Here is a 27,311-nt window from a genome sequence, read left to right on the forward strand (position 1 = left end):
ATTCAAGTCACATGAATTAGTTTTGGAGAGAATAATTTCTTATATAATCAAAGAGTGCTTATTACTTCTTGATTTCTTATAATCTGTGGAATTAAATGAAGATCAAACAAATGAGAAGGAGCAAAGGCTATTTCTTCAGTTTGCTATAGCAAGAGAGTTTACCACCACCACTTGCATTTCGGCGAAGACTTAAAAGCAGGCAGAGGAGTGGGAAGGATTTATAGTGGACAAAAGGGGATTGCTTCCAGGATGGCATGATTGGAAGGACTTCCCAGGATGGACTGGGGAAGCTGTAGGTGGGCTAACTAGAAGCAGAGTGTCTTATGTGATTAGTTAAGGATGCAGATTTTGCTTTATCTTATGGGTCTTAAGTTGGAAATGGGGGAAAAAAATCAGCGAAACTGAAAGTTATTAATCAAGTCCTGGCCATTTGGGATTAAATGTTATTGTTTGGCTTCTTGGATTGTTGCTAGTGACAGTGATCTGACTTCCTACAAGTCTGACTTAGAGATAGTAGCCTGGCTCTTGGTCTGTTTTTTGTAGATAGAGTCAGTTTCTTGGGCTGGTTGTTGCAGAATGTGGGTCAGAGTTTTATTTTTATATGGGGTCTTGCTATTGTCCACTGTATATTCAGTCTCTCAAATCAAATCATAGTAAAAGCATAAAAGTAATTTTTTTGTAGAGGAAGAACGTAATATAATGTTGTATACTACAAGGACCTCAGGTACATAGCTGACAAAAATCAAGGGTGAAAAGCTGTTGAATTATATATATTTCCTCAGAAATCATTAGGGCCCAGTATTTGCTGCCTGAAATTAATGAAGCAAGATATAAGGATTTAATCATTTTATCTATAGTGATAAAAGTAATACTAGCATACTTAAAATTAATAATGTAATTAAAATTGCATGTTCAGAAGCAGTGTTCAGAGGTAATATAAATGCAGTGCATTTTTCATCTTTAATTATGGTGTATTAATGAGTATTTTTCAATTGTGATAGAATCAGAAAATTTATTATAGTGAAAGAACAAGTAGAGGGCAAAGACAGAGTTGCTACATTCAAATAACGGATCTGGTGGGAGTAGGCTTGGCAGCTAAAAAGATAGGCTTTTAATTTTATATCTGTATTGTTTTATTTTATTTTTGCTTACGTTAAAATGTATAGACTGTGCTATTATCATATTTTACAAATCAGTTTTTCCAGGTAACTAGTAAAAAATAAATTGGAATTATTTTCTCAATGATTAAATGTCATTTAGTGTGTGTGTAGTGTGTACATATACATATATATTTACATAAACATGGCATATATAATACCTAGTATATATATTATGAATATATATTACTTTATGAAACTCTTCTGAAATATTATTGACAACTTTTGTGAGCAAACAAGGACAAAATGTTTCTATCCCTGGTATTCTATTTTAGAGTGGTTATTGTTTCATTGTTTATTTGGTTTTGGTTTTGTTTCTGCTTTTGTTATTATTGTTGAAGGAAAATTCAGGTGAAATAAGATTTCATTATTCAGGGCAATGCTAAATTTGTTAACTTTTATTTTTCAAGTGGGATCTTTCCAAAGAGTGAAAATTAAAGCAATTTATAGATACAAATTCTAATTTTTGATAAGAAACTGATATTAAATCAGCAACAATGGAATGGTCTTAATTACCACATATGCTAAACCAGGAAAATAACTGGTAGAATACTTTAAGAAGTATCGAATGGTTTAACACTATATATCTGTATCTACAGATAGATGGATATCTATACACTATACATATGTATGAATTTTCCTCCATGTTAAAAAATTCTCTTCTGAAGTCTCATCATTTTATTTTGCAGACAATGAACAACTCTCCAAACGATATATTTGCCAGATTCCATTTTGTTGAATAATTTCAAGTTATTGAATGTAAAGAACACCTAGATTCTTGTTTAAAAATACTAACTGTATTAGAATCAAGTAAAGAATCTAACCTTTATATTTGGTAATGTATAGTCATTACTCGGAAAAGGGATGAAAGATAGTTAGGAAGAAACCTGTTAATACCTTCTGTATGAGGCAGAATTTAACCAGGAAAACCAAATCCACTGCCAGTTATAGTTCAATAAAAGGGGCTAAGTATGTGGAACAAATTACAAAAATGATAGGAGAACTGAAAAGCCAAATATTGGACTGTGAGGTAACCAGTGAAGGAGTCTACCATCCCTAAAGCTGGGAAAGTAGTGTTACCTGACCCCAGGAGCTGGGCTTTATTGCATGGACCATGGAAGGGTGGCAACTGAGAGGAAGTTTCAACCACTGAAGAAATGTCTTCACGGCCAGAGACACCACTCAGAGCAGAAAGGGGGAGAGGGGATGAGGGGAGAGAGAAAGAAAGAAAGAGAGATGCCTTTTTATTTTTTTCTGTTTTTCAATTTCCTTCTAGCACCTGCCATTGTTCAGTTGATAAGGAACGCTAATCAATGTCAATGGCAGGTGTTAGGTTCCTGCAAACAGAGCAGAACAGGATAGGAAATTAATCTGAGAGCATCATGAAAATGTATTTAGAAGATATATAAGACTGGTGGGAATAAGGTCAGTCCAGTCACTTTTTACTGCAACCTTTGCTCTGCATAAGAGAATTGTGAGCATTGTGTAAGGCTGCAGCAGAGCACAATGGTGTTGTCGGTCTCCAGAGGCTGCTTCCCCTTAAGTATTCTACCACGCACCTTCATTTGACAAAATATATTTACTCACTTGGCCTTTGGCTATGGTGGGTGAAGTATAATGCTGCCTCGCCCCATGCAGAAGCATCTGGACTGCCATTACTTACCACCAAGGAAACACACAAGAAATGGGGCAGAAGATATTGTAATTATTAAGGTACATTAAACAGGTCATAACTGGGTGGAGCAACAGAATATATGAGAAAGAATGTCACATATCAAAATAGACAGGACCAAGCGGGAATTCTTCCTTTTCCAATTGTCAACTATTTGACCTCTTTGAACCTCAATGCCCCCATGTAAAATGGCATTAAATTTCACTTTCTCAATAGGTTAATCTCATTATTAAATTAAATAGCATATCGCTGAGGGATTCCTACATCATTGGCACTAAATAAACATTATTTCCTTAATCAATTTTCTTCCATTTATGGAATATAATATAAAATTTACTTGAGTAATAGGAAATTTGACATTAGGTAGTTCCATTAAAAGAATCCAATTGAGGGTGCACAGAAATTAACAATAGCCATAATTTAAAATATACAGTTACAATAGCGGTTTTTGTTTTGGTACCCAGATGTTTCATAAGTATTCTTACAGAGGATCTTTGTTTAAATCCAATGACTCTTGGGTGAATACTCAAAGCTCTGTGAAATTACACAGTGACTGGAATCCTGTGTTATTGCTCTGTTGGTGAAATTATAGTTCTCCTGTGTGGAATGAAATTTAAGTTGAATCTTGATGACTATTGCTTTTTCACAGTCTCTGGGAAAATCTTCTGAGAATTAAGCCCTAAGAGATTCCTTCAGAGAGATATTCTCTGCCTTCATAAATCTTCAGCTTATTTTTACTCAAAGTTCTTGCTCAACACTGATTCACTTGAGATTTTAACAGAGCTGTGAACCATGACAAGTCATGCATAACGATTTGCAACCTCAGAGAATATTTGCTTGGTATTAAAATGCCTTATTAAATATTTCAAATTGGTCTTTAGAGACTTTTGAGAAAGTCCACTCTGCTTCTCACTGATACGTAACTTTACAAAATGTGTGCTATTTATAAAGCAGTCATACAAAAGGAAACCAAATGAAAAGAATGACACAGGGCAATCCCCAAAGGAAACACGACTTAAGTTTTATTGTAGAAAAGATATCTTGAAAGCTTTTTTATGTACTTAAATCTTTTCAGATTTGTATAAAACATCAACTGAGAGGCACTAATCCCTAGGACGGGAACAGCTGAGTGTGTGCCATAGGAAATATTTAACAGGAAAATATTGTACACTGAATAGCCAATGAAACTTTAAAATGCAGTGTTTCTTTGGTTATTGTTTTTAATGGAAACAGTTGTAAAAATTAAGAAAGCTTGTATAGCACTTTTTAAAGTTTTCTTTGATTGGAAGCCAATTATATGGGGAAGGGCTGTTGGTTTAATATCTATTGACAAATCCATATAATAATTTCCAGAAAAAATCGGATTCTTATCTTAATATTCTAGTGGAGTAATTGACTTTAAGGCGTCATTTTATATTTTTTAATTTGGAAGTCTAGCTCTGTAGAGGTTAATAATTTTCCCTTTTCTACTACATATGCAGTTAGGGCACATAGCACGAGTAAAGGAATTGAATTGTATAACATGGGAAATTTTTCTCAGACGTAGATGTGTAAACATTGATTTTTTTTTCACTTAAATTTTTAACCAGGGGTAAAAGTTCTTCATTAAAATAACCAATATAACTCATTAATTTACTTAGAAATTCAAACAGATAGATCCCTAGTAGTGCCTACTGTTAAAAAAAAAATATCAAATACATGAATTTCTACCTAATTAATTTTTCTACTTGTGAAATGAACTTTTTGATTTTATCTCAGTTATGACGTATCTGGCATCAAACAGCATAGGAAATTATCCATCATTTTTTTTCTGGACTTGTAACTTCAAACTCTTTTCAAGATTCAGTTAAAGAACAATTGTAAATTCTGAGCATAAACATCATTTCTTTGCCTCTGTAACACACTGTATTCGTTTGCTAGGGCTGCTGTACGAAAGTACCACAGACTAGGTAGCTTAAACAACAGAAGTTTATTGCTTCGCTGTTTCTAAAGCTGGGCGTCTGAGGTCAGGCGGGCAGCAGGGCCAGGCACCCTCTGAAGACACTGGGGAAAGATCTGTTCCGAGCCTCTCCGCTAGCTTCTACTGGTTTACTGGCAATAGTTGACTTCCCTTGGCTTGTAGAAGTGTCACTCCAATCTCTGCCTTCATATTCACATAAATTACTCCCTGTGTGTGTGTGGCTGTCTGTTTCCAGATTTCCCATTTTTATAAGGACACCACTCATATTAGAGTAGGGGCCCACACAACTCCAGTATGATCTCATCTTAATAAACTACATCTACAGTGACCCTATTTCCAAATAAGTGTGCCACCTCTTGAAGGACTGGAGTTTAGAACTTTTAACATGTGAACTTGGAGGGGAAACAATTCAACCCATAATACAAACTGTGAAGAGTTCTAATTTTTTGATTATTGATATATTTTTATGAAAATAAAATATTTTTCTAATATAAAAGAACTTCCCAAAGCACCAGTGGTTCTTATAATTTTCCCGTTTGGACTTGAAATAAATGAGAGAGTGAGATAAGTATGTGCACATATTTGTTTTGGCCTGAAACTTCCTTATCAGTTCTTCTCGGTGAGAAATCCTTGAACAATTGAGCAAGGGATTTATTTTCCATCCCTGCTGTTTCTCTCTACCCTTGCTGTATTCCCAGCAGGTGGACTTTTGGTCAGGCTTGCTGTGCATGTATGTGTGCATAACTAGTCAGCGATGAGCGTGTTCCAAGTGGTAGCCTGATCCCTTCAGATGCCACCACCAAGTACAGTGACAGAGGTAATTTGCTGCTCCTCACTTCACACACAAATAGCATTACCCAATACCTGTGAGACCTACTGTGCAGAGATAGGTGTAGCTGTTAATGACCATACTTTTTGACCAAAGAAGAGAGTAATTATATTTTCTTTTTCTGCCCTGAACCCTTTTTCTACTATGCTCACTTCCCTCTGCTACTTTAAACCATCACTTTGTCAATCAACACCAGTATGCTACCCTTCTTTCTTTTCTTTCTCCTTTTCTCCTTGGTCTCCATTTCACTTGTCACTCTGTTCAGGCTTCAAAGCTTTCACTTAACAAGGCTGGATTTTGCAGACACCTCAAGCCAGGCAGAGCACTGTTTTTCTTTTGTGTGGTGACACAGCCTATCACCACAAAGGAGGTGTGATCTTCCACTGTCTTTCTCAGCTTGCTCCATCGAATGGTTGCTTGGGAACTCCTTTAAGACATTAAAAACTATTTAGATTTAGTCGTTATTGCGTGGCCAGAGCAAGTTTCAAAACCTTAGGATTTTGTAAGTGAGGTTTCTTAATAGCCTTTATTTTATAGCTTTCTGTACTGTTTTCTCTTTTCTGAATCCAAGTAATCCCTATATGCCCAGTATTATGAGTATTTTTCCTATCAGATCAAAGATTTGACTGATAGAGTTTTATAACGTTCTAGCTACTATATGGGCTTTTTACAATTTTAGAGCCTGATCTGAGTACCTACTACAGATTTTAATTTTTTCAATTAGGTACCAATGAAAATGCCTCCTAAACCAAGCTGTATTTGTGAATATCTACCTACTGGTATAATCAGAACAATCTGGAGAGATGAATGTTGGGGATGGAACAAGTATTGTGACATCATAGGAAAATCCTTAAAATTCTATAACTTTGTTATATTCTATACCTTACTATTTTATAACTTCATATTCTATACTTAGCAGTGGAAGAGATAGCCTACATGTGACTAGCTCTGGAAAGTTTTATCAGGCCAGAAAGTGTAGTGCTATAATGAAAAAACTCATGAGACTCACACAAGCCCAGATAAGACTCTCTAAGAATGGACTAGCACTAAGGCAAGAAGACATTTTTGTTTTTTTTTAAAACTTTTAATTTTGAGATCATCATAGATTCATATGGAGTGGTGAGAAATAATATGGAGAGAGTCCTTGTACCCTTTACCACATTTTCCCCACTGGTAACATCTTGCAAAATTATAAAACAATATCATACCCAGGTTATGGAAATGATTTAATCAACCAATCTTATTTGCATTTCCATAGTTTTACTTGTATGTGTATATGCGGGTGTGTTTAGTTCTGTGTAATTTATCACCTGTGTAGGTTCATGTATCCACCACCATAATGGAAATACTGAACAGGTCCAGCATCACGAGGATCCCTCATTTTGCCCTTACATTAACCAAACTCACCTCCCTCTACTCCCTCCTCCCCAACCTCGGGCAACTCCTAATCTGTCATCCATCTCTAAAATATCATCATTTCAAAAGAGTCAGATAAATGGGATCATACAGTATATGCGGGATTGGCCTTGGGGATGGTCTTTTTTACCCACTGGGTATAATTCCTGAAGATTCATTCAAGTTGTTGCATATATCAATAGTCTGGTTTTTCAAATTACTCAGTAGTATTCCACAGTATGAATGTACCATGATTTGTTTAACCACTTTCTCATTGAAGGACATCTGGGTTATTTCCAGTTTGGGGCTGCTACAAATAATGTCCCTGTGAATATTTGTAAACAGGTTTTTATGTGAACATACGTTTTCATTACTTTAATATGAATGCCCAAGGGTACAATTTGTTGGGCTGTATGGGAAATGTGTGTTTTGTTTTATAAGAATCTTCTACACTTATATTTCTATCAGCAGTGTTTGAATGACCTAGTTTCTCAGCATTCTTGCCAGCATTTGGTGTTGCCATCATATTTTATTATCCATAATTAATTTCTTTTAGACTTAACACAGTCCTTCCCTTCTGAGTATGCATAATTGCTACTCATATTTCTGCTTAGACTCTCAGTGTAAAAATACTCTTTGGAGGTCAGAATCATCATTTGTTATTAAAAATCCATGGACATTTATGATCTACTAACAAGGGTTGTCAGGTGAACTTGGCTTACTAATTCTATTAAGTTTTCTAGGGTCCCTTGAAGGCACAGACCAAGTTTTGCTTAAAATTGTGTCAGAATTTCAGCATGGAAGTAAAAACTGTGTAGTTGAACAGATATTAGACCCTTAATAGGTGTGTTACACCTAAATCATTAAAGTAATTACTAAAATTAAAAACTGAAAATTGTTAGTACTTCCAGAGTCAAGTGCCAAAATGAATGTAGAATTTCATACAGGCTCACTTGATTGTGGAAATATTTTTGTTTGATACATAACCCAAATTAGTAGGTAGAATTTTTCTAGTTAGCAGAATAAAATATCAAGTATGCACTATTAGATGATTCATCAAGTACATTTCTTGAATAAATGAGAGCTCCACCTCCTAATTCTACAATGAGGTTGTATAGCCCTTAATAGATGGTTGTCATGTTACACTTAGATTAGTTTTCATTTAGGAATAACCAAAATCTGATAGAGATGTATCTAATTATGCAAATAGTGTTTAAAAGTGGTAAACATAACGAAAACAACATAATAGATCCACTAATTTTGCTACCTCAAAATACGGTATTTTGAAGTTTATAAATTACATTTTAATCTTCAAAATCCAGTGTGATAGGCATGTCCTGATACCAATTGTAGACGATAATTATGTCGGTACTGTGTATAAGAGCCTGAAGAAATAAGATCTGAACCTTCGGGATGAGTTAGGAGACGCATTAATAGTCCATGTAAGAAATAAGAATGATGAAATCACTCCACAAATGATGAAAAATGACTTGAATGTACTATCTTGATGCCACTGATAATTTAACGTCAACTCACCCACCTTCCCACCTAAACACAAACCATCCCGCCACTTTTCTGAATAGTCATGTAGAATGCAATGTGCACCCTCACCGTACTTTTGGCTTCACTCCTTAGTTAATACCAGTTTGATTCTTGAGCATCAATCCATCCCAACCCTGATTATGTGATTGTCAAAAAAGCCCCTTCGCCAGCCCGTGGCCCAGTGGTTAAGTTCGCGCACTCCGCTTCAGTGGCCCAGGCTTTCACCAATTTGGATCAAGGGCCCCGACATGGCACCGCTCATTAGGCCATATTGAGGTGGTGTCTCACATGCCACAATTAAAAGGACCCACAACTAAAATATACAACTATATACTTGGGAGATTTGGGAAGAAAAAGCAGAAAAAAAAAAAGATTGGCAACAGTTGTTAGCTCAGGTGCCAATCTTTAAAAAAAGAAAAAAAGCCCCACTCACAATGGTATTAGCACATAAAGAGCCATATTAAAATATCAGAGACCAAAGGTTCTACTTTGGATCCTCATTTGATACAGTTGATGGCAGGAAAAGAAAGCAAGGAATATTTTTGACAGATAAATGTAAGAATTAAATTTAATAGGACACATCCATGATAGCCCTCAGTAGATATTTCAGCATAATCTTTTTCTATGTACAAGTTAATCATGTGCTAAATGCCATCACACACTAAAATTTGTTTTCCTGAATGCACAGGTACCTCTGTTCTACAGGTGACAGCTACTGATGCCGATGACCCTACCTATGGAAATAGCGCTCGGGTGGTTTACAGTATTCTCCAGGGACAACCCTACTTCTCCGTAGATCCGAAAACAGGTTAGTGCATTTACGTATAATTTGTGCGCAGATGCATGCTACGATAAAAGAAAGCCCTATTCTTATTTCCGTGTACATTTCTACATCAGATGTTATTTTAGCACATTTAGGAATGCCTTCACTTTTGTAAAACAATGTGATTGGATAACTGAAGATGAATTAACTGCTTTCCTTCATATTTTGATTATTTATTATTTATACTGCTACTAGTAAAAATCTTTTTATCTTTGCATATTTGTTACATTTAAATAAATGTTCCCTATTTAATACAGACTGTTACATAATACTCGGTTATGCACTCCAACTATGAAGTATTAGATAAAACGAGATTTTCAAGTGTATTATTTGTTTTGTTTACATATTAATTTTACTTCTTTGCCAAAGAGAGTACATTTTTCCATACTTTATTTGAATTTGATTGTCACAAAAAGTGATATATATATGACATTACGTACATATGACATTACATTACGTCGTTGCATTGAGGGAATTCTTTAGCCCTCATGTGTTGTGTTATGTAAAAGAAATTAACTGAAAATAAAGCCAAAGAAATATGAACACTTTTTTCAGGAAAAATATGAATTCTGCTCTCTTTCTTCTCTTTTCTCTGGACAAAACAATCATATCATATTATATTATGTGATGCCAAAATGAAATGAAGGGTACTCAATAATGCATTGTAGGGTTATGTTACAGCAGCATAATCTAAAAACCACAAAAAGCTCATGGCCGCATTAAGAAACAGTTTGTTAATAAAAACTTGGCTAAATATAAACCCGTTTTTAATGAAGCCAAATGTTCAGTAAGAAATGTCTCAAGTTTTATGAATAATTTCAAAGATATACGTATCATGAGACATAGATGAAGCAGAGAGAGATCCAGGATGTTCCAGCATCTCCCTACATCCTCTGGTCATGTTAGATACACTCTGAATCAGGTTAACATGTGGGATCTTCAAGTAAAGGACACAGTAACATAACTAACACAAAATAGAGCCGTGTTTAGTCATAAACATCTCTTTATAATCATGTAAATACATAGCATACAACACATTTTTCGGGGAACCTTGATCCATAAGTGTATAGATTCCAGGTTTGTTAACCATTATCTTAGGCAATCAAGTACATCCACCTGAAAAGATGCTCTAAACAGCATACTCCCAATACCTAATACCACCAGATTGTTTACTAGGAGTGTTGTCATCATGTTTACAAGAAGATTTGACCAGATGACTTACCTTCTTTCTTTGCCTGGTGTGCTTCAACACATAAGTACACTGGGTAAGAATAGATCTCAGACATGCTGCAAAACCTCTGAATTCCCATAATTTAAGAAGAAAACAATGAAGAATGTATACAGATATGTAAATGAATAATATACACATACATACGTATCCATATCTCATATACATTATAAGTATAATATAAATGATCATACATAATTAAATGAAGTAAAAAACAGAACTTGGGAGATGATAAAAATAAATAACATAATGTGACTTAAAATAAGTATGAGATATGCAAATTCTTTTAGTGCCAAGATATTATTAAATATTTAGAAGTAAAAAGGTTTATTAACCAAATAATCAAGGTTATGGGACAAAAATGTTCATACGTACGTGTACACATTCTTGCTCTGGTAGGAGGGTTTAGAATTATTTGTCAATCTTAAAACAATGTTTGATCTTAGTATTGCTCATTTTGTCCTTTTTTCCCAATAACCGTGGTTGTTTTGTAAGTGAAAGAAGTATATTTTTCCCTTTAAATATGCATCTCCCTAGAGGAAAGAAACAAGGACGCTATGTTCCAATTACCTTGTTTAAGATCACACACGCACATACGTGAGCATGCGTGCACACACATGTACGCATGTGCAGACACACATGGCTTTAGTCCATTCACTGTCGCTTTACATGGCCAAATGTTTATTTATAAATAAATATTATATTTACTTAATAGAGTATTGCTGAGTTATAGGCATATTAAATAGATTTATTAAAAATTTCCATACACTTGTTGAACTTGTTAAAAAACAATTACCAATGTTTTCATGTGTTTGAGTGCGTGTGTGTGTGTGTTTGTGTGTCTATGTGTGTATGCACTTTGAATAGATAAAGCAAGCCACCGAGGATGAGATTTGACTAGTGTTGGACTCTGCTGTAGTGTGTGCTTTAGTGAAGAAAATATATTAGTAACATAATAGTCAAACAAAATTGCATTTGGTTATACATATTTATTATAGGTCAATTAAGTACTTCATTAAACAACAAAATTTTATCTGGAACATAAATAAACTGCAATTGGAATACTGCTCTATGAAATTTTCTTTCTCTTACAAGTCTTTGCTCCTTTCGTTAAGCGAAATGATTTATTGAATGAACTACATGTCTCCATGTTGATACATTTTAATTTCAATATTATAGTGGCTGAAGCATCATGGGAATCTCTGAAGATATGTCCTAGTATAAAGATTCTTTAAATATGCAAATCTCTTAGACAGTTGTCTGTAGAAAGTGCTAAGTGGGCTTGTAAAACCAAATACTCATTATTCTCTCCAAAGCCAAGATCTTTTGGTAATTTATGCTTAAAAGACCTATTACTGTGTAATTAAACATCCTCAGAATGAATTTAGTTGAAATTGTGCTTGCTTAAAATGACTGGAATAAAATACAGATAAAACAGTAAAAACTAAAGAATCAGTTGCCATGGATGGGATGTTACACAAGAAGTGTTGGGATAGCAGTTACTTATAAAGGTACATTTTAATAGTATAACTTTTCTTCTATCCTCTCATTTGTCATGACTCTATTTCAAAATGTTTCCTATTACTTTCAATGCAGACTAATTGTAATATGAAACAAATATAATAAGTTTGTGCCCAAATAGAATTGTGAGTGCTTATGGTTAAGATCAGGACTTTGGATCACCTTGTTTCCATTGTTAAAATGTACCTTTGGGTACTTACGATGATTTCCAATAATGAGCTGCCAATGAAACTTGCTTTCTATTATGTAAACCGTCTATGAATGACGTTATCCAGAGAAATGAATTGCGTGACTCTTGAGTTACTATATTGTACATAATTGGTTTAATGAAGTCTGTATTGTTTTACATTGAAATTCCATAAATCAGGATGATGAAATATAAATCTTGTGAATAATTTATTGTTTTAAATAAGTTTTGCTGAGGTAACTATTTCATGATGTTTGCGTAATGTATAACAACAGAAGAGGAATGCCCATTAAAAAGTGATATTTTAACATTACCATTTGAAAGATGCAGACTATGAAAGAATAAACTAGAGATAACAATGAAATATAGAAGACATATAATATATTTGGCCAGAATCATGTAAGAAGGCTTATTAGTGTAGGCTTAATGAGGATAATTTTATTTGAATATATTATTTTTAATTCAGCAGGAAAATACTTTTAGATTTATTAAGTGAAAGAACCATTTCAATGTTCATGAAAACAACTAACCCAAGCAAGGCATTTTGAGGAAGACTGCTGAATGAGTGAGCCTTATGAAGTGGCAGAGAACCAAAGTCAAGAGAAATCTGGGCTCATTGGTTGTTTATTAACACTAATCTCAATCCTAGTCCAGTTAATCTAGGGTAGACTGGACTAAAAATAAATCAAAGGGCCAGCCCGGTGGTGTAGCAGTTAAGTTTGCTTTGGCGACCCGGGGTTCTCTGGTTTGGATCCTGGGTGCAGACCTAGGCACCACTGGTCAAGCCATGCTGGGGCAGGCCTCCCACATATAAAATAGAGGAAGATGAGCACGATGTTAGCTCAGGGCCAGTCTTCCTCAGCAAAAAGAGGAGGATTGGTGGCAGATGTTAGCTCAAGTCTAATCTTTCTCAAATCAATAAATCAGTGTGTTCAAGCTTTCTATACCTCTTTAGAAACTGCAGAATTTCTGTCAGATGGTGACAGCAGAAGCTGAGTGATTGAGTTGCAATGCTACAAAAAGGAACTACTTCTCTTGACTTAGCTCAAAGACAAAGCCACAAATCCACCATGTATCTTTTTAGGATCTTAGAATGGGAATTACACAAGAGGCAGGTGTGCCATTTTTAACTGAGAATGCAAATCTCTTAATGGTCATGACATTTCTACCCATTTATGATTCTCTCTACTAGCTATTTCATAGTCAATAACTTATGAATTACTTCACCTTATTTTAGATATTGCATATGTGTTAAGTTCTGCCTGTGTCTATTTCACACAAATATGTTGAGTCCTCCTCATAGTCACCTCTGGAAACATGGAAACCTAGATTAAAACCTGATATCAGGGAAAACAGAGGGATATGCGGCTTTACAAAATCTTAGTTAAGCTTTATTTATGATCGTTTACATGCTAACAATGGTGAATATCAGCTATTTTGATGATAAATAGCATGAAACATACACATCAGCAATGGTCACTACTAGTGTTGCATAAATCATGTGTACAGTGGCTTTTTGCCACACACCTAATAAAGACTTTTAGGACATTTATGCATTTAATATTGATGTGTTTACTTTTTAACTTGTGAATCATTTTTATTATAATCTTTATATATTTTTACTTATTAAAGAATGAATATTTAATTGGAAAATATAGCAGCTGAAAGCATTTCTGTTGATAAATACTACATTTAATTTTCAGGTACATAAAAATAATAAGACTAGAAAGACTACATGTTAATTATCTACGGAGAGCATACCAGATATTGCTTTCTTCAACACTTCAAGTATATTTTAGCATTAGAGTAGTTTCTGCTACGTGTCAAAAAAGGGTAGATATTGGGTTTCAAATCTCTTCTCAGTCAAATTCTTCTGCACTAATAGCATCTGTTCCACAGGGCACAGGACACTTGACATCAAATAAAGCACATTGCATTGAACGGTACTTCTCAGTTCTAAAGGCACAGATAATATCATTACTTATTTTTATAAGACACTGTTGGAAATATAATAAACAAACTGTTTAGTTGACCTGACTATGAACAGATTAAGATATTTTGTCATGTTATAGTTTAATTAATATAATGTAGTAATTCATGTTTATTCTTTTTCCAAAATACCAAGGTTTATTCCAAAATGATACCTCATGGTCAAATCCTAAGATGTTACTTAGTATCATAGTAAATTGATCAAGTTACTTAAATTCTATGCTTCTGTTTCCTTATATATAAATTTAGAATGATAGTGCCTAAATCCAATGGGAAAATTATCGCAGTACTCTTAGCCCCATCCTTGAAAAAAATGTAGATACTTAGTAAAGTTCTCTTGTTCTCCTCTATTTCACTTAAGATTGAGAAGAATATCTGAAATTACGTAGTGCTCAGACTAAGAGTTTGAAATAGTCTTATCTGAAGTAAAAAACATAATAATTTTGTTTGGAAGAATTTTTTAGTCCACATAACTATACAAATCTTTTTCAGGTGCAAGTTCCATTTATCAACTTTTATGTAGTTAAATTCCTTTTCAGATATTTTAAAGAAAGCTTTTACAAACATTATAAATAAGGGAAATCTACATTTAGAAAATTTGGAATAATGATTTAAAAGGAAATGTTAGACGATAAAACAACCAAACTTTTATCTTCAGAATTGACTGTCTCAATTCAGAATAGTCTCTAGCTGAGATAAATTGGCTTGCTCTCTGTGAAACAGTTGTCATTAATGTGCAGGTCTTGACCTACAATAGCTTTGATTCTTGAAAATGACCTTTCCTTAGCATCTTGTAGCAGAAATCAATCAGCTATAAATATGCACTCACTGGAAGACCTTCTTAAGTTTCTTAGGATCTAACTGAAAACAAAGTTTCCAACATTCTTTCTCCATTGTAAGTGAGGTAATTAAATTCATCAACAGTTGGTTCTATTTAACCTCTTTAAATTTATTTCATTTCAACAATGAACAAAACAATTGTTTGTGGAAGTTCGCTATGTATGTTTGGATAAAAGATATAAATCATCTTTAAAGGTTTTATGGATTTCAATATTAATTTCACATAATTCCATATGAAAATCTACTTGAAAATAGTTTTGTTTTACCAAAAGCAATATTTTATGTTTATTAATAGCTAAAAAGTTAAAATATTTAAATTACGGTCTACAGTATCTACATAACCCATTCCTAGTTGATATAATGAAAATAACAATAATAATTGCATGCGCAAATAATTACAGATACATTTTAAAATAATTTTCCTACAACTGACTGCATAATAGACAAAAGCACCTAATTAGTAGCCTCAGTCCTAAAGAATTTGTTCCTCTTAGAGAAAAATGGAATGTATTAATTCAAAACTGTGTCATATCATCAATTTACTGAAAGAAACATTAGCTCACTTTCTCTTCTTTAGGGAAGAATTCTAAATAGTTCCCGGACTGCAGTGGAATATATAGGGGTTAACAGCACAAAAAGTCCATTTTAAGTAGTGTTTAAGAAATAAAGAATCAAAGAACTATAGTAGACACTAGTGTTGGTCCACTCAAGATCAACATTTTACCTTCCTATCAGAACTCTGATTATGTTCAGTGTAGCAACATAATTAAAAAGCTAAATTTCCCAGCCTTCCTTTAGTTACTGTGACATAGTTCTAATCAGTGAGATATAAAGGAAAGACAAGAGGCCTGCCCGGTGGCGCTGCAGTAAAGTTCACACGTCCTGCTTCGTTGGTCCAGGGTTCACTGGTTCGGATCCCGGGTGCGGACATATGCGTCACCTGTCAAGCCATGCTACAGTAGGCGTCCCACATATAAAGTAGAGGAAGATGGGCACAGATGTTAGCTTAGGGCCAGTGTTCCTCAGCAAAAAAGAGGAGGATTGGCAGTAGGTATTAGCTCAGGGCTAATCTTCCTCAAAAATAAATAAATAAATAATAAAGGAAAGACAACTGGGGATTTCTAGGAAAATTTTGATATCTCCATATAGATATGAATGCTTCCTTCCTTGGGCTTCCCTTCGTCTGGATTTAAACACCTGTAATCATTGGAAGTCCAGCAACCATCTTGTGATCATGTGACATACACACAAGATAAAAGTCACAGGTAAAAGATTGCTGAGCAAAAGACTGGCAGTGAAGTCACTCTGGTTAGGTTGTTTTTATGTGCACACCTATACAATGCTGATACCTAGACCTTTGTGAAATGTGCTTTGCAAACCGAAAAAACACCTTCACAGCACTGTGCACGGCCCACGCAGCTCTAGAGCAGGCTGCCAGGATTGCTTTCCTTCCTCTCAACCCCAAATCCATGTTCCAGAGAAAGCACACTACCTTCTGCATAGGAGTAGCCATTTTACAGTTTTAGTGCTAATACAAAACTGGAAGAGGAGATTTTTCATATTGATTTTAATGAATTATCAAAAGTTATGTTACTCGTTGATTTTTGGGGAACCAGACAATGGAACCAAAGGTAGTTTTCTCTGGTACTCCATTGATAATGCATATCTGAAAAATAATTTGCTATCATCAAGAAGCAGCAAAGTACTTACAGACACAATAGATGTCAGATAACTCTACTACTCGGTAGCAAGGAGGTCATCATCTCCCATTGACACGAAGAGAATTAATAATATCTATCAAATTTAATTCTATAAGTATAGTTGTAAAGAAACAAAATTATAGATTAGTGCTCTTTGTTAGTCAGTTAAACTAGTCATCACAGCCTTACATGGATCCATATAATTGAATCGACTTGAATTGGACACTTAAGTGAATTTTATGTTGCGTAAATTAAACTTAAAGCTGTTAAGCAAGCAAAGAAATGAAACCATTTGAATCTGCTTTTTCGCAAACATGAACTTTTTGTGACAAAATTGACCAGCTGTTACCAGAAAGGGAAAAAACTAATCTCATTGACTATAAAACATTAGTGATATCTTTCCCCATCAAAGTGATAGGAATCAGTGTTTTATATGTATAAAATTGAAAATTGAATTCCTAGAATGCAAACTCCTTGAGAACTTCTCTTACTCATCTTTGTATCTTCCGTAATGATTAATGCATTGTGTGATGTACAGAAGGCAACACTATTTATTTTTATAGAAATAAAGTATGACTTGGCAAGGGTGGTTTACCAAATAACACCAGTTTCTAATTTTCTTAACTCTCATTTTATGTTATTACCATCATTACTTCATTTTTCAAAACTTTTCCTGTTTTTCACATATTGGATTTAGAAAGGTTGAACATTTGAATCAGAAAAGTATAATGAAATTGTGATTTTTGAGAATATTTATTTTTTCTATTCTTTTCTTCTCTCTCTCTCATTTTCCTTTTCTTTGGTCTTATGTGCCTAACTCTTCCAACTTTTTGGGATAAGCCTTTGCTTTCAATCCAAATAAATGGCTCAAGCTGCCATCCCAGGAAGCGTGGGAAGAAAAGTGTTGTCCCGAGTCTTCTGAAGCTTCCTGATGTGAAAAGAAGAGGCGGGAAGGAACTTATCCTTTGCTTGCCATGTCCTAACTCCCAATTTCAGCTCTAAGGGCTGCTATCTTCTCTCTACTTCTGCTGGAGAACAGAGTCCCCACTTCATCATTGCCCGAAACACTGCTAACACAGGATTCTAGGGGAACCAGAATTTTCTGAAGGTTGAGGGAAATTACCAACTTGCAGAAAGTAATCAACTTGAAGCAGGAAATTAAATATTACAAGTTCTTCATTAATTGTTGTTATAGGATAGTTAAACTGCCATTGTATTTCAAAGGAGTCCCCTCTCTTTCACTCTTTAGGCCACTTTTTCTTGTTTCCACGTTTTCAACATCTTCCAGAATGTTCCACAAAAAGTCTATTGTTATGCAGAGAAATATGGACCTTCTTATACCTCATTTTTGCTCATCTGATGCCTACAAGGGGACTCCACTCTTCTCCAAGTGACAGTACAGTGGAGATTGCTTTCTCCTAAGAATAATGTCCTTCCTTCACAGAGACACTTAGCCAACTTTTAAAATACATACATTTCGCACATTGCTAACTAATTATTTCTCAAAACATGCACAGCTTAGTTAAGCATTTTAATATTTTAGCTTATTTCTCATCCTTTTCTGATCTCTACTAGCAGTTAGAATTTTTATTTACAATAATTTACTCACCACAATCACTATTTGTTGTATCTGCATTTCTTGACCCTTGCTTGTTTTCCTTCTTCAGCTTTTTTTCTCACTATATTTCCCCACTTGAGTCTCTCAAATTTCTTACTCTTTTCTAAAAAAAACAATGATTTCCTAATTCTTCCTCTGAGTCTAATGTAACTAAGGATTTGCACTGAATGAGAATTGTAGAGAAACTGTTATAATGGTGACAAGACCCACAGGCTGTTCTTGTGAGAAAAAAATAAAAGTGCTTCCTACTGGGAATATTCAGGTACACAAATATATGCACAGGCCCTGGAGTCCACCGAAATGTACTGACGGGCAGGCTTTGCCATCGGCACACCTGTGCTTGCAAAAGACCCACAGGAGACTGTCATTCTTAGTTTGTGAAGCATTCATCCGTAGCAGGAGTAACTTAAGTCTTAAGAAATGAGGGCTTTATGGTCCCAATCCTTCCCTACGAAGAAGCTGTACATGAGATTTGCCTCAGAAAATTAAAATAAATGCAAATAGGTCATATAAACAGCTTTGAAAAGCCCTCTGATATATATATAAAATTATAAATTATATATAATTATAAATTTTATATAATGATAAATTATATGTGTATATGTGTGTGTGTGTGTGTGAGTGCAATACAGTTATGGACCTCAGTTGAAATTTGTTCTACATTCTCGAAGCATTTATTCATGCATTCCTTGATGTGAATGAATATTTATGATGCCTTATATGTGGCATTTCCTCTGCTAGCTGAGCATTTATGGTTTTGCTTAGGGTTTTACTAACACTGCCTTTACACACTCGAAATGCTCAGCTCCCTCTAATACCGTCACTTGAAAACAAATCCCGCAGCAGCCTTATGCCTGTCAAAATGGTTCATTGTTCACGTCACCGCAGTCCTGCAAACACTGGGGAGCTGCTCTCTCCAGATGACTGTTTGATCGCCTACTAGATGCAGCTGATTGATAAGGGCAGGAAACCCAAAGGAACAGTATTTTGTTTAAAGCACTTGATGGCTGTATGTAAATACTGTAGATAATATTTACACCTCAGGCTTCTCCAAGTTCACTGAAGAGTCAGGCAAGTTGAACTTCTCATGCAAATAGATTTGATTTTTAGAATTAGTTTTTCTCTATCCGATCTTCCTTAAGTATATAGCATTTTATATCTAAGGGGTAGTTCTCAATCTTTATGTTGCCTCAACATTTTCCATTTTTCACATTTGTAACACATTCTCTTCAGGAATATTAAAAAGGATGATTCTAAATGGGCAAAAGGGAGAAAGTATTGGAGAGTAGGGCTGGAGACTAGAATATGCAGCTGGCCTGGAGAGTGTTCAGAGGCTTAGAGGGACTGTGCTTGGTGGGTGGGGCTCCCTCCCAGGACAAAGCTAGGGCCATTCCTGGGGGCCGCAGGGGCACAGTGGGCTCCACCCCCCCCAGGGAAGTGATCACCAGCAGACTAAGGGCTGCCACCGCTTCTTCCTACAGTCACCCCAGGGCATATTCCTTCTTTCAGGGCTCAGAGGTACTATGTGCACTTGCATGGGCCTGGAGTGCTCTTGCCCCAGCATGTGCATCTGCTGCTGTCTCTGCTTGCGGTCCCACCAGCCACTGTGCTTGGTGTGTGGGGCTTCCTCACCAGGACCAAACTAGGGCCGCTCCTTGGGGCTAACGGGGCCTCTTCCTACAGTCACCTGGTGCACATTCCCTCTTTTTGGGCTCAGCAGTACTATGGACACTCACGTGGGCCTGGAGTTCACTTGCCCCAGTGTGTAGATCTGCTGCTGTGTCTGCTTTTGTTCCCACTGGCCACTGTGCATGGGGGCTGGAGCTTCCTCATCAGGATGAGCTAGGGCCACTCCTTGGGGCTGCAGGGGCATGGGGGGCTCCCCTGGGGGAGGGGGAAGGCAATTACATTTGGGCTAAGGACTGCCACCACCTCTTCCTTCAGTTGCCCTGGGGCATATTCCCTTTTTCAGGGCTGATGGGTACTATGGGCGCTGCTGTGGGTCTGGAGTGCTCTTGCCCCAGGGTGTGTCTCTGCTATTGTCTCTGCTCTTGGTCTCACTGGCCCACTGTGCTTGGTGGGTGGGGCTTCCTTGCTAGACCAGGATCCTAGCGGGAGCAGGGTCACAGTCGGCTCTCCCTCACTGGGAAAGGAATCATGAGTGGACTAAGGGCTACTGCTATCTCTTCCTACAGTCACCCCTATGCATATTCCCACTTTAAGGGCACTCATGCCAGGCTGGCAAGCATTCCTGTGCATGCACAGGGCTACTAGGGGAGGGCAGGGAGTCTCACCTATCTCCACCACTTCCCAGAGGGCGAGTCAATTCTCCCTCAGATGTATAGCTGCCTGTGCCTCTCAGACGTCCTGTTGTGCTGTGTGGGCTTCCTCCATTGGTCAATGAATGTCCGTTTAGTTTTAGTTCAAAAGGGGGAGGCAAACAGGGGACAGCTCACTCCACCATGTTGCTGATGTCACTCCATCTAGTTTTTTTAAAGATCATTTTCAAACTATTGGAAATATTTTGTTATTTATTGAGTCAAATTAGACATATACAATATGGAAAACCATTTCTTTCTTGACCCTTGGATTCCCAGGATTACTATCATAGATTTTATTCTTCTATATATCTGCTAAATTATGACGCAGTGAGCTATAAACTAAACAATAGCAAGTCTTTGACCTCAATGTGCAAAATTAAAAAATGGTAACAATATTCTTAGGAAAATAGATGAGACAAATAATATATTTTCAGAAGTCTTCCATAATTTAAAATATGGGTCCACGTCAATCATTTCACCATATAGTCTCATTATCAAGAATGTGACCAGTTCTGGAATATAGGTTGGAGTTTCTGGTTCCCAAATGAATACAGCTCTTTAAGGAACTGATAAAATAGTCCCTGAGTTGAATAAGACAGGCATACATAAGCAGATATAGATAAAATTTATCTGAGATGAAGAAGCTGCAGTATTTAAAAATGTTCTCACTTGCCACGGACAGAAGAAAGATTCCATGTGGATATCCATAAGGCATCCCTGACTAAGAGACCTGAAGCAGACAAGACTAGAAACTGCTTGCCTAGACAGGGCCCATGTTCATCTGAGGAAGATGAAAATGGGTCACTGAACCAGCACCATAAAGACTTAGATGGGGGCCAGCCCCGTGGCCGAGTGTTAACACGCTGAGGCGGCCCAGTGTTTCGTTGGTTCAAATCCTGGGCGTGGACATGGCACTGCTCATCGAGCCACGCTGAGGCGGCGTCCCACATGCCACAACTAGAAAGACACACAACTAAGAATATACAACTATGTACTGGGGGGTTTGGGGAGAAAAAGGATTAAAAAAGAAAAGAGACTTAGATGGATTGACTCTTCTTTCCCTCTCTGGGAACTCATGGAATACACTCAAGGCTGCCCACATGACTTTTTTGTTTCCTATTCTTGACAAAACCTTTTTATTACCATGCCCATCATGGGAGTCATTAGAGTGAAAGGTTTTACATTTTTCTTGTGAGCTGAAAAACTTTTTTGTATTCTCTTATTCTAGAAATATTGAACTTTTGGCCTTATATTTTATTCCTTTGTTCAAAAGCTAGGGGCTTTTTTCAGGAGTATTCAATTATACCACTGTGTCAGATTTCTTCTAATGATTTTCAATCATATGTGAGAAAATATTCTCAGATTTATAAATAAACCTTGAGTAAAATGATCCATACTATAGTTTGCTAGCATCCTGACTAGTAAAATGGAATTCTTTAAATCATGTGTTAAGTATTGAAATATACACCACTTATGATAACCAATATGCCTACAGTCAAAATGAATGCATATTTAATATGCAAATTTGTATTTAAAAGTACAATTTAAATAATGTAGCAATTTAATGTCATTCTATTAACATGAATTATGTGAAATACACAACTGAGATTGATCTATACCTAATTATTCTCATTCCAAATAAACCATGTGATTTAATTTCCTTTTGTATTTGAAAAGTCATAGAATCACCCACAGCAACTGGTAAATATTGGGACATGTGAGAGAGAGGTCATATTTTTAGAACCTAAAACAGGTGATATTTTCTGCTTTTCTGGACATTTCTTTTTTTAATAGGCATTATATCATGTGTTTCAACTGGAGCCTTCAGTTATTTCTATTACTCATACAAAAGCAAAATTACTCATTGTAAGATTCTGATTCATTCATTCAGTCAGTATTTGCTGCGTTCCCTGTATGTGCAAGATTGTGAAATGTTAAGTTTTGTTCAGTTAATGCAATAACATCAGGATCTAAATTACTGAAAGCATCTTCCTTTTGGATTTTAAAAAATTTACCAGGAATCAAAAACAAACTTCCAAACTGGCCCTCACAGTTGTTCAAATGAGCAATGTCCATCACATTTTCCCAGTAGAATAGGACAAATGTGTTTGACCTTTTTTGAAGCCACTTTTATAAATAGTAAATATGTTCAGTCTTACTGGAAACAACTGGGTGGCTCCTGTGATCCCTTTACAGATGATAAATCAAGTTCAAGACAGGATTCAACTGAAAAATGTTGTCAGTGGTGACAGTGTTTAGACAAATTCAGCCCTCTCTGTCAGTAAAGCTTATGTTGATTATGCAACATCCCCTTATTCTCAGTAGCATATCTTGCCAATAAAGTATACTGATACGTACAATTCCTCCTAGATTAATCATGAATGTATTTTTAACCTCCAAAGCAAAATACAAGCTTTAAAAAAAGAACTTTTTGGAGAATTTATTTACATGAAAACTTTAGAGAGATGAAAAATATCTATACTTAAGCTAATAGTCTTGATTAAAAATTAATTAACTTCCATGGAATCGTGACTACCACATCCTATTAAACCATTTTTAGATCATAGCAAAACAGAGTAATGAGACTGAGACTGACTTGTCCCATAAGATATTTATATATTACAAGGAATGCGGTTACCCCAAGAATGAATAATCTATTATGGCTAACTGAAACACAGATCCTGCATAGTTACCTGATTTTTGAAATCTATGAAATAAAGCACTTGATTTGCTTTTAGTAATTAAATAGTCTTTTGTGTGGGAACATGGAAAACTATGTGGGTTAAGAAAAATCCCCCAAATTCGAATAAAAATTCTGGTTCTTAATTTGCTTCCAGTGTTTCACTTTAAAGGGGCAGTTACTTGAATGGGATGCAATACTGTATTTTCTTTGATTACAGAAAACATCTAAAAGAAAAAATCACTAGTGAGCTCTGGAAGTACAAGTTTATAGAGGAGCAAACATGGAACCAGATTCAGATGAGAGAGCTGCATTCTGCTCCACGGTATACTCCCCATGTGCCCCAGTTAAGTCACTTCATAATCCTGAGCTTCAGTTTTCTCTCATGTAGAATGGGGATAAGAATGCCTCCCCTAATTTCCTGTCAAGGTAGAGGTGACTATTAGAGAACTTATACACATACAGACGCACACAGAGACACACATGTGAAGCTCTTTATATACCAAGGAATTATTATAATTTAATTGCAATAAAGTGATGCAGCAATGGATAAATAAATAAACGTCAAAATATATAATCTTATTTGACAGTAGGTAAACAAAGCAGTGCAATCAACTATATTTTGACTTTTAAGTTTGAGGCTATATTCCAGGTTTGGATTATAATGTTAAGATGAACTCAGTTCCAGAAGTTGTTTATCTTCCTCACACACATAAGGAAATTTACCTTGTAGTCACAGTCAGTGGGTGCTGTACCTGGTGCTTGCAATAACTTCAGACTTAGGCTTTTAGAGTTGAAGTAATCCACAGCGTCAACTTGGAGGGCACTAACATCTTCCTGATTGCATCCCCAGGATGCTGATTGCAATGTGGAAACCTGTGTAAAGGACAAGCCCCTGGATCATTGTCAATGAACTTTGGAACAATAATTGCAATTTTGTGACTATTTTTATAACTGAATGTATGTCAGGCAAAAAATATGGAATGCATTTTTAGGCTTTTAATGTCTCTTAAATTTTACATGGAGTAGACTAGCTATTTCTGTTGTATAAACAGATCACTAATCATTCATTGGTCTCTTTCTGGATAGCAAGATGATATTTAATATTCAAGAGCCCTGCATCCTTAGATTTAACACTGCAGAGATATTTTAAAAATTATCCTTTGTAGCAAAGATACAACATAACCACAATTTATGCCTCTTATGTGTCCTTGTTCAATAAACAAATCATTAGTTTGGAGACAGAATGTCAATACAGAAAAAAAATAATTATGAGTGTTTCCTTCCAGCAAATTGCTGCATTGCTTTCTATGCGCACACAGAGCTGGGGCTATGATTCTATTATTCATCCCTTTCACACGCGCATGCATGAATGTGTGCACACAGTCACACACCAGGAAAGAGATATTGTGTTGTCCCACAGGCAATCAAATGGAATACAAGAACAAAGCTCTGAGTTCAATCAACACTAATTACCTGAGCCTCCTGTTTGAGACCCTGTCCTAGGTGCTGTTATGCAGTGTTCTCAAGCTGTAGCAAGAGCTCTTTTCCTTATTTCTCCTCTAGATGTCTTTCTTAAAGTGTCACCTAAGCCTTCTCACCTTACTACATTATGTAATCAATCATGCATAGTTGCTCTTGTCATTCATTTATTCAATAAATATTCATTAACATTCAATAAACATTCATAAACATTCATCTCCCACAAAGTGCCAGAGGCTGTAGCAGGCAATAGGAATAAAAGATAAAGATTACTTCCCCCACACATATAGATTAATTATGAATTAATTTGAGAATCTATGTACTGGTTACTGTAGCAATATGATTGTTAAGCTAGTGAAATATAGACTCAAGAATACTAAATATCTATTAATATTATCAAAGATTGTATTTTGCTTCTTCAAGACTTCCTTAGTCTGTTTTAAAATATATCCAAACCATTTTTCTTATTTTCTTGTTGCCAGATAATTTGCAAATCCAAAATATATGGGCATATGAAGGAAAATACTCTTAATTATTGCGTTCCATCATTAACTTTCATTACAAATATTTTATTTAGTTTTCTAAATAGGGTTTTGGTTACTTCCTCTATAGTTTTTAGTCACCATAGCTCAGAACAGACTTTAAAACAGTGGAGAATTGTGGGGAGAACGTGCAGCTTGAGAAGATAGCCTGAGGGCCAGCCGTGGTGGTCTAGTGGTTAAGTTCAGCACACTCCGCTTCAGTGGTCTTGGTTTGGTTCCTGGACATGGACCTACACCACTTGTCTGTCAGTGGCCATGCTGTGGTGGCGACCCACATACAAAAAGAAGATCCCCGATGTTGGCAATCGATGTTAGCTCAGGCAAAAGAAAAGAAAAGAAAATAGCCTGGAAACATTAAATATTTCCTTGTACTGACTATTGAGGAGACTGGACCTATTGATATGGTGGTCCCTGCAGTCCAATTTGTGTTTGTGTTTCTGTTTTTATATAAGTATGTTCATACTTCCAGATGTAAAGTGTCCAAAAGAGGGAAGTGGACAACTGTTCTCCCTCTGAGATGGATTTAATAAAATTTGGAATGGAACTTGACCCAGCTTGTTCAGCTTCAACTTTCCTGGTAATATTACTTAGACTCATCATCCAATTATATATATATATATATATATATATATATTTTTTTTATTAACTTATACTTTTTTTAAGATTTTATTATTTTTTTCCTTTTTCTCCCCAAAGCCCCCTGGTACATAGTTGTATATTCATAGTTGTGGGTCCTTCTAGTTGTGGTATGTCGGATACCGCCTCAGCCTGGCTCGATGAGCAGTGCCATGTCCGCACCCAGGATTCAAACTGATGAAACACTGGGCTGCCTGCAGCAGAGCGTGCGAACTTAACTACTCAGTGTCTCAAATCAAAAAAAAAAATCCCTTAACATAACATAATACTGCTTACTGTTAAATGAATTAAATCGTCCCTTATTCTTGGCTGAATGTAGTGGGCATCACCTAAAGAAACGGCTCATTTAATTATGTCCCAAGTAATATGTCTCTTAAGAAAAGTCATTTCTGAAAATAACTGTTTTGATCACTCTTTACTATTTTCTACAATAATAGAGTTTGTCTAAAAATCTTAGCATTTAAAATACCCCTGACCAGAAGATTAAAAACAAATAGTGCCATCAAATATTATCATTAACAGTATCTCTATTCCCTATAAAGTTATGCTTCTGTTTTTCAATACAGGTATCAGCAACATATTTCTTACAGCTTCTTATCTTTCTGTCAGATAATATCTATATTATTATCGTATTGATTTTTCTCACCCACGTAACTATTCCTGTGGAGTTTACCTTTCATAAGCTCTCTTGAATTTAAAAAGAACTTTAAAGGAATTAAAACCACCAACCAGTAAAGAAAATTGTACTAAATTACTTGGTCCTTCATTAACATTTCTGAGGATTAAAATGCTTATGAGAATCGTATAGAGAAAAATTGTGAGCACAGGTAGTTTACTTCAGAGAAAATGAAGAGTTATGACTCATTGTTTTCTCCAGTGAATCTTCTCAATACTGAAGACATCAGCAGGTTGCCATGAGAGGAGTTGTTCCCTCCCATTAGGAAAAGGAAGTTATTATTTATTTTCAAAGCATTCTTCCAAGTGCTTTAGTTTAATTCTAACAACAACTCTATAAATGCTGTAATATTATTATCTGGATTTATTTTATTTTATCTTTGCTGAGGAAGATTTGCCCTGAGCTAACATCTCCGCCAATCTTCCTCTATTTTGTACATGAATGAACACCACAGCTAGGCTGCCTACGAGTCATGTAGGTCCATTCCCGGGAACTGACCCTGGGCCACTGAAG

At 35.7% G+C, this 27,311-nt stretch overlaps 1 protein-coding gene across 6 annotated transcripts in view; it reads left to right on the forward strand.

The window, feature by feature from the left end:
• The window catches only part of CDH18 (cadherin 18), a 909,359-nt gene that overhangs the window by 696,199 nt on the left and 185,849 nt on the right, over positions 1-27,311 (forward strand). For all 6 annotated transcript variants that reach the window (XM_044779466.2, XM_044779468.2, XM_070519846.1 and 3 more), the window contains one exon: positions 9,244-9,363. In XM_044779466.2, coding sequence (XP_044635401.1) covers positions 9,244-9,363 — 120 coding nt within the window. The remainder of the gene's footprint in view (positions 1-9,243; positions 9,364-27,311) is intronic.

The sequence above is a fragment of the Equus asinus genome, chromosome 10 (genome assembly GCF_041296235.1).
Source record: "Equus asinus isolate D_3611 breed Donkey chromosome 10, EquAss-T2T_v2, whole genome shotgun sequence".
Taxonomy (NCBI): domain Eukaryota; kingdom Metazoa; phylum Chordata; class Mammalia; order Perissodactyla; family Equidae; genus Equus; species Equus asinus.